Source organism: Halichondria panicea, chromosome 8, assembly GCF_963675165.1.
Source record: "Halichondria panicea chromosome 8, odHalPani1.1, whole genome shotgun sequence".
NCBI lineage: Eukaryota > Metazoa > Porifera > Demospongiae > Suberitida > Halichondriidae > Halichondria > Halichondria panicea.
The window spans coordinates 6,485,612-6,494,681 of NC_087384.1; the positions used below are offsets into that span (position 1 = coordinate 6,485,612).

The window sequence follows — 9,070 nt, forward strand, 5'->3', positions numbered from 1 at the left end:
ATGCGCAGCACGGCACGCGATGCCCCTAGGGCTTAGCTACTGGGGCCCTTAGCTACTGGACTTGACTTGTTTAATTCAGTTGCCAACCCAAGTTTTTAAAAGAAGGATGATGTGGAAGATGTCTACCGGTATGCACTTGCACAACACCATTGCGGTGTTAATTCTTGCTATTGGTAAGTGGACCAGAGTCAATACAGTACAGTATAATTATCTAAACTCCTTGCTTTTGTTTTTACAGTATTGTGCCTCTCTACTGTCAATTGTCAAGGTAAGAGTGAAAAGTGCATTAAGGTGCAGTATTGGTTTTTAGCACATGCTAATTATTTATGCTATTTTATCGTGTTGCAATAGCAAATATGTTATAGTTATAACACGGGCACGAGGGATGTATGGAATATATTGCACTGAAGCACGAGGGCGCCAGCCCCGAGGGCTGAGTGCAATATATGCCATGCAGCCCGAGTGCACGTGTTATAACTAGTTTATATCCCGAGGGCATAGCAACATAACACTGTCCTAGTAACACAATATAAACAGCACAAAAAAGACAGAGACAACTCTAGACACAGCTCCATCTCTTCTCTCTTCTAGACGCCAGTATCTGCAGCGTATAAGATTGGCATGACCGACGAATGGCTTGACACAAAATTGTTGGAGTTTCAACTGAAATCTGCAAAACAGCCCCACCCCACTTCTGGTGCTGCAAAACAGCCCCGCCCCACTTACTGCTGCAAAGAAACAGCCCCACCCCACTACTCAGTAAATACATGGTATTAGCTAGCTGCTGGTCTACGCTCGGCCTCATAACCAAGCCAAGAAAGCTCGCTTCTACACTACTGCAAAACAGCTCATGCCCCCAGCAAAAAGAGCCACTTCTAGTGCTACGGTGAAGCAGAATTGACATGCATCACGATGTCGAGGACTAGGTCGATCTAGGAACACAGAATCTTCCACAAAATGAATCTTGGACAATTTTAAAACCTGCATGGTTGCAAGAAGAAACTCCAGCAGTGCTGAACATTCATTCCTGCATGGCTGGACATACTTTGATACTCATGCGTATTAATTTAATTTTAATTTAATTGTCTGTCTAATTGCCAGAGGGGCGTTTTGCGGTCAGTGCATTATGACTTTGCAGTCAGTGCAATATGACTTTCAGCAGTGCAATATGCTTCATATTGCACTTGGCAACAACGTAGCAACGGGATATAAAGCATGCTATTTCTTATATATAATATATAGGCGCTATTATTGCTATTTCATATCGTGTTGCTAATAGCAAATAATTATAGCATACTATTTCTTATCTGGCGCTATTATTGCTATTATTGCTATTTTTACTTTTGTTGGTATATATAACAGGAGCACATTACAGAAGGAGCGTCTTACCTCGGGAATCGCATCTCGTGGAAGTTTGCAAAGCATGACCTTATATGCAAAACCACTAAGTGGGTCTGCGGGCGAGTGCTAATTGAGCTGACGGTGCACTTTTACCAAGCATAGGTCAATAAAAGTGAAAAGTTACAGCTAGCTAGCTAGCTATAGACCTGGAAGTAAACTCTCTCTTCTAAGAACCCCAGTAAGACTCCCTACTGCAAAAACAAAACACCTAGTATGTGTTAGTCTAAGTCTAGCAAACTTTCTCTGTACAAAGTGACTGGATATCTCTTTCCTTGGCAATCTGTTGTAGAAATTACAACAACGGTAACGAATCGTTATGATGAATTAGATGAAGTTGTATGTGAGCTCCTCCCTGACAAACAAACTGTAGTCTAGGTAACTGCCTTATCAGTCAAGTAGGCTAAAAATCTGTGTCCTTTGATGTAAGCTTTGATGTCTCTTTGTGCATATGTAGTTAAAAAAAAAAAGAAACCTTTGACTAGCTAGGAAGAGTAGCAGCAGTAGTAGTAGGAAGAGTAGCAGTAGTAGTAGCAGTGCAAGCAGGACTAGGACTAGATTAAAAAGTTGGTGGAACGAATAACTGACCGTTTGGACGTCACCTGGCTGCCAGACTTTCATCTGGACTCTTCCCCCTGAGTAGCTGGCCTTTCTCTAAGCCACAAAACTGAGCAAGAAGCTGAAGAAGCAGCTAGACAGAGACATGTACCTAGCCTTGAGAATTGGGAGGCGTGGCTCAACTAGTTAGCCCAGCCCAGAGGAATTGTTACCGTGGGTACTGAACAAACCGTAGAAGTAGGGCTACCCCTGGCTTTACTGAATTAACTAGCTGTGTCTGCTGTCTAGTTGGACCAGATTTAGCTAGATAATGGGGTAGAGAATAGTTGAGCGGTGCTGTGTGTAGCTTGAACTGTACTGGCTGGCAAGAATCTAGTAAGCACCCTATGCACTGATAACTCGTCAGAATGGAGGGTATGTTCTAGGGATCTGGACAGCTGTACATCCAAAGGAGCCAGGGAGTGCCAATCATCTTCTCCCAGTCTCTGACACGCTAAACAAAACGAGCTAGAACTGGGAGTCCCAGCTAGAATTGCTAGCCGGATCTAGACTAATAGAATGACATGGAGGCGTGGTGAGGCCGGATCCACACTAATTGATCGACCTAAAGACGCTCCTGTTCCAGACTTTCACGAATGGTAAGGAAAGGGTTATGCTCCTATTTACAGAACTTTCTGTACCTCACCAATGACAGTCTCTTCCATGATGTATACCAACATCCATCAAAGATATAGCTATTCATTTTAGCTCTTTCTGGCTCAACCTAGCTCTCCTGCTGCTGCACTACATACAAAATCCGTTTATAATAATATTCACAGGCTGACCGCGGTCTGTAATTTATGTACACAGTACTTACACACTTTTCTTATAAGGCAATGCGGCGTTTACGAAAGCACACGAGATGCGATTTCCGAACCCATGCACAGTTATACGCTCCTTCTGTAATGTGCTCCTGATATAATAATAGTATTGAAACATGGTATTAGTATAATCAGGAGTACATGTACTCCTTTTTTATCACGTATACACTCTCAGAATACATTGTCTGTACGTATCCATACTTTAAACAAAACGTGCACACACAAAACGTTAGCTTCACATGTATATACAGCTGCCTATATTGATTCACTAAACTTGTTCATGCATAGCAACCTGTCCCCCGTTGACTGCCCCTAATGATGGTAGCATATCGTATGGCCTCGCTGTTGAGACCAATGGCGGGTATGATATTGGCGACGTAGCCACGTTCTCTTGTGATAATAACTTCATTCTGTCGGGATCCACCACCAGCACGTGCCAGAGTGACTACACATGGGACAATAGCGAACCCACCTGCCAAGGTAAGTAGTCTTGAAACGTTGCACTCCTGGTTGAATAATTATAAAGATACAATGACAAAGGTGCCACCGTATAGTACACATGAATAAATACTGATCCTTGTGATGTGTGGCATACATTTAATGCATGACTGTCTGTACAGTATGTGGTTAAGGTATTATATCACGTATACACTCTCAGAATACATTGTCTGTATGTATCCATACTTTAAACAAAACGTGCACACACAAAACGTTAGCTTCACATGTATACAGCTGCCTATATTGATTCACTAAACTTGTTCATGCATAGCAACCTGTCCCTCGTTGACTGCCCCTGATGATGGTAGCATATCGTATGACCTCACTGTTCAGACCAATGGCGGGTATGGTGTTGGCGCAGTAGCCACATTCTCTTGTGATGCTAACTTCGATCTGTCGGGATCCACCACCAGCACGTGCCAGGGTGACCACACATGGGACAATAGCGAACCCACCTGCCAAGGTAAGTAGTCTTGAAACGTTGCACTCCTGGTTGAATAATTATAAAGATACAATGACAAAGGTGCCATCGTATAGTACACATGAATAAATACTGATCCTTGTGATGTGTGGCATACATTTAATGCATGACTGTCTGTACAGTATGTGGTTAAGGTATTATATCACGTATACACTCTCAGAATACATTGTCTATAGTGGTTGTATTGTAAGGAGTGAAAGTGCAGCGATTTCGCTATGTATACTTCTCGTTTAGATAAACTATAGTGGTTGTATTGTAAGGAGTGAAAGTGCAGCGATTTCGCTATGTATACTTCTCGTTTAGATAATTATAACAATCATATTTGCTATACTTTTTTGCCTATCTACTAATTCAGGGGGTTTCTCCTGTGCTGATCTGTCAATGTTTTTTACTGAAATCGCCTGTGCTCCTGATGGCTCCTTTGCTCCGGTGCAGTGCAGTGGCATGGAGTGTAACTGTGTCAACACTATGACTGGAGATGTACTTAGACAAATACCGTTCTCACAGAGGGACACCTTCAACTGCTCAGCACGTTAGTTAATTTAGCATATCCCTCTCGTACCACTTTAACCACTTCTTTTTTATTGCTATTTTTACTTTTGTTGGTATATATAACAGGAGCACATTACAGAAGGAGCGTCTTACCTCGGGAATCGCATCTCGTGGAAGTTTGCAAAGCATGACCTTATATGCAAAACCACTAAGTGGGTCTGCGGGCGAGTGCTAATTGAGCTGACGGTGCACTTTTACCAAGCATAGGTCAATAAAAGTGAAAAGTTACAGCTAGCTAGCTAGCTATAGACCTGGAAGTAAACTCTCTCTTCTAAGAACCCCAGTAAGACTCCCTACTGCAAAAACAAAACACCTAGTATGTGTTAGTCTAAGTCTAGCAAACTTTCTCTGTACAAAGTGACTGGATATCTCTTTCCTTGGCAATCTGTTGTAGAAATTACAACAACGGTAACGAATCGTTATGATGAATTAGATGAAGTTGTATGTGAACTCCTCCCTGACAAACAAACTGTAGTCTAGGTAACTGCCTTATCAGTCAAGTAGGCTAAAAATCTGTGTCCTTTGATGTAAGCTTTGATGTCTCTTTGTGCATATGTAGTTAAAAAAAAAAAGAAACCTTTGACTAGCTAGGAAGAGTAGCAGCAGTAGTAGTAGGAAGAGTAGCAGTAGTAGTAGCAGTGCAAGCAGGACTAGGACTAGATTAAAAAGTTGGTGGAACGAATAACTGACCGTTTGGACGTCACCTGGCTGCCAGACTTTCATCTGGACTCTTCCCCCTGAGTAGCTGGCCTTTCTCTAAGCCACAAAACTGAGCAAGAAGCTGAAGAAGCAGCTAGACAGAGACATGTACCTAGCCTTGAGAATTGGGAGGCGTGGCTCAACTAGTTAGCCCAGCCCAGAGGAATTGTTACCGTGGGTACTGAACAAACCGTAGAAGTAGGGCTACCCCTGGCTTTACTGAATTAACTAGCTGTGTCTGCTGTCTAGTTGGACCAGATTTAGCTAGATAATGGGGTAGAGAATAGTTGAGCGGTGCTGTGTGTAGCTTGAACTGTACTGGCTGGCAAGAATCTAGTAAGCACCCTATGCACTGATAACTCGTCAGAATGGAGGGTATGTTCTAGGGATCTGGACAGCTGTACATCCAAAGGAGCCAGGGAGTGCCAATCATCTTCTCCCAGTCTCTGACACGCTAAACAAAACGAGCTAGAACTGGGAGTCCCAGCTAGAATTGCTAGCCGGATCTAGACTAATAGAATGACATGGAGGCGTGGTGAGGCCGGATCCACACTAATTGATCGACCTAAAGACGCTCCTGTTCCAGACTTTCACGAATGGTAAGGAAAGGGTTATGCTCCTATTTACAGAACTTTCTGTACCTCACCAATGACAGTCTCTTCCATGATGTATACCAACATCCATAAAAGATATAGCTATTCATTTTAGCTCTTTCTGGCTCAACCTAGCTCTCCTGCTGCTGCACTACATACAAAATCCGTTTATAATAATATTCACAGGCTGACCGCGGTCTGTAATTTATGTACACAGTACTTACACACTTTTCTTATAAGGCAATGCGGCGTTTACGAAAGCACACGAGATGCGATTTCCGAACCCATGCACAGTTATACGCTCCTTCTGTAATGTGCTCCTGATATAATAATAGTATTGAAACATGGTATTAGTATAATCAGGAGTACATGTACTCCTTTTTTATCACGTATACACTCTCAGAATACATTGTCTGTACGTATCCATACTTTAAACAAAACGTGCACACACAAAACGTTAGCTTCACATGTATATACAGCTGCCTATATTGATTCACTAAACTTGTTCATGCATAGCGCCCTGTCCCCCGTTGACTGCCCCTAATGATGGTAGCATATCGTATGGCCTCGCTGTTGAGACCAATGGCGGGTATGATATTGGCGACGTAGCCACGTTCTCTTGTGATAATAACTTCATTCTGTCGGGATCCACCACCAGCACGTGCCAGAGTGACTACACATGGGACAATAGCGAACCCACCTGCCAAGGTAAGTAGTCTTGAAACGTTGCACTCCTGGTTGAATAATTATAAAGATACAATGACAAAGGTGCCACCGTATAGTACACATGAATAAATACTGATCCTTGTGATGTGTGGCATACATTTAATGCATGACTGTCTGTACAGTATGTGGTTAAGGTATTATATCACGTATACACTCTCAGAATACATTGTCTGTATGTATCCATACTTTAAACAAAACGTGCACACACAAAACGTTAGCTTCACATGTATACAGCTGCCTATATTGATTCACTAAACTTGTTCATGCATAGCAACCTGTCCCTCGTTGACTGCCCCTGATGATGGTAGCATATCGTATGACCTCACTGTTCAGACCAATGGCGGGTATGGTGTTGGCGCAGTAGCCACATTCTCTTGTGATGCTAACTTCGATCTGTCGGGATCCACCACCAGCACGTGCCAGGGTGACCACACATGGGACAATAGCGAACCCACCTGCCAAGGTAAGTAGTCTTGAAACGTTGCACTCCTGGTTGAATAATTATAAAGATACAATGACAAAGGTGCCACCGTATAGTACACATGAATAAATACTGATCCTTGTGATGTGTGGCATACATTTAATGCATGACTGTCTGTACAGTATGTGGTTAAGGTATTATATCACGTATACACTCTCAGAATACATTGTCTGTATGTATCCATACTTTAAACAAAACGTGCACACACAAAACGTTAGCTTCACATGTATACAGCTGCCTATATTGATTCACTAAACTTGTTCATGCATAGCAACCTGTCCCTCGTTGACTGCCCCTGATGATGGTAGCATATCGTATGACCTCACTGTTCAGACCAATGGCGGGTATGGTGTTGGCGCAGTAGCCACATTCTCTTGTGACGCTAACTTCGATCTGTCGGGATCCACTACCAGCACGTGCCAGGGTGATAACACATGGGACAATAGCGAACCCACCTGCCAAGGTAAGTAGTCTTGAAACGTTGCACTCCTGGTTGAATAATTATAAAGATACAATGACAAAGGTGCCACCGTATAGTACACATGAATAAATACTGATCCTTGTGATGTGTGGCATACATTTAATTAGCCTCGATCCCAGGCCGAGTTTTCGCTTTTATAACGGTTAGGCGAACAACTGGGCCTGGTACTAGTTGTCTGCGCATGCGCAAATTTTCATTGTATATTTGTGGTCGGCAAAAATATTTAATAAATCAACAATCGAAATTTGTACACAGAAAAATGCACAGAGTGAGTACACAAAAGATGCACATAGGGAGTACACAAAAGATGCACATAGGGAGCTGCTTCACAAAGGCCTGGGGAGTTGCCAGTTGTGCTGCAGCACAATTACAGTGACCCAGGACAACTTCAGGATGATTGAATGCCTTCAAATTACGTTTCAAAAAGATTTAGCAGGCTGCTGGACTTCTCTGATTCTAGGCCCCAACTCGTAACTCATTGCTTGAGAAAACGTAGATTCTCTTGATGTCTCTGAGCTACCCAGCAACGCTCGAATGAGCAGGTCATACTCCAGTCCTGTGTCTGTGAGTATAGGACAATATTAAAAGAAACCAAAGACGGTTAAACCCTTACCTCAAACTGTCCAGTCTCGTCCGTTAGTATAGCCAAGAGGAGCACTGTTGGGATAGCTGGATATTAGCCATTGCTCCTGTACAGAGAAGTAGACATTTTAAATACGTGTAGATCTCTACATATTAAATTTCTCGGTTATAGTGTCATTGTCGACGAGCTGATGATGGCAGCACCAAGTTCTCTAGCTCACACTCTTCACTTGATCCACCATATTAATGATGAAACTATAGTCTACCTACATTCTTGCCAAACATGAACAAGACTTGATAGCATAGCCGGCCATAGGGCCCACACAAAAATATCTGACCTTAACAAGCTTGACAAAGCTTTATACCTCTTCCCTTGTTGTTCAGTCTTCAGAATAAGCTTCAGAGAAGAGAGAAGCTTCAGCTAAGAGCCATTCCAATCGATTCCAATAATGATAAAACGGGAACTGACTTCTAGTACACGATAGTACACAAATATAAATGTCACGAAAGTGAACGAGAATATCCATTCGTCAGAATCTGACGAACGATTGACGCATGCGCAGACAACTAGTACCAGGCCCAGTTGTTCGCCTAACCGTTATAAAAGCGAAAACTCGGCCTGGGATCGAGGCTAACATTTAATCAGGAGTACTCCTGGTATAATTAATAGTATGGCTAGGAGTGCAATATGGGATTATTAGATCCCATTTGAGTGTATTTAACAGGGAACTATGAGTACTGGTACTATAGATTGCTCTGGGCTACAAACTACAAGATTGTACATTGTATTGTGATTTACAGATGCACATGTAATACAGCAGCTTCAGAAGTTACTACAGCAGTTCCAGGAGTTACTACAATAATTCCAGGAGTCACAACTGCTGAAGAAGACTTACAAACTACAGAAACTACAGCCTCACAGGCTACAGATGCCTTAGTGGATTCCTCTGACCCTACAAATCCTTTAAGTGATGGAGCTATGTCTGTACATGTGACGCTGGGTGCTCTCTCACTGCTGGTGTTGAGTATGCTGTCGGTACTGCTGGGATAAACTGAACTGAACTATTATAATAATTATGCTATAATGCCACATTTTTATTCTTGCATGAGCTGTCTTATTGGCATATTTATTGTGTAAAGAATAGAAACTCGGAAAGAAGT

General features: G+C 42.5%; 1 protein-coding gene across 4 annotated transcripts in view; it reads left to right on the plus strand.

Annotated features, from left to right (window-relative positions):
- Positions 1-27: 27 nt before the first annotated feature.
- The window catches only part of LOC135340478 (E-selectin-like), a 9,235-nt gene continuing 192 nt past the window's right edge, over positions 28-9,070 (plus strand). Inside the window, exons 1-9 of one of the 4 annotated variants that reach the window (XM_064536817.1) lie at positions 28-173; positions 239-268; positions 3,105-3,296; positions 3,586-3,777; positions 4,151-4,327; positions 6,156-6,347; positions 6,637-6,828; positions 7,118-7,309; positions 8,731-9,070. The exon at positions 8,731-9,070 is cut by the window's right edge and continues 192 nt beyond it. In XM_064536817.1, the coding sequence (XP_064392887.1) occupies positions 107-173; positions 239-268; positions 3,105-3,296; positions 3,586-3,777; positions 4,151-4,327; positions 6,156-6,347; positions 6,637-6,828; positions 7,118-7,309; positions 8,731-8,960 (1,464 nt within the window). In that variant the 5' untranslated portion in view covers positions 28-106 and the 3' untranslated portion in view covers positions 8,961-9,070. Of the gene's footprint in view, positions 174-238; positions 269-3,104; positions 3,297-3,585; positions 3,778-4,150; positions 4,328-6,155; positions 6,348-6,636; positions 6,829-7,117; positions 7,310-8,727 lie in introns of all 4 variants that reach the window. The other 3 variants (XM_064536816.1, XM_064536819.1, XM_064536818.1) reach the window with 3 other exon arrangements.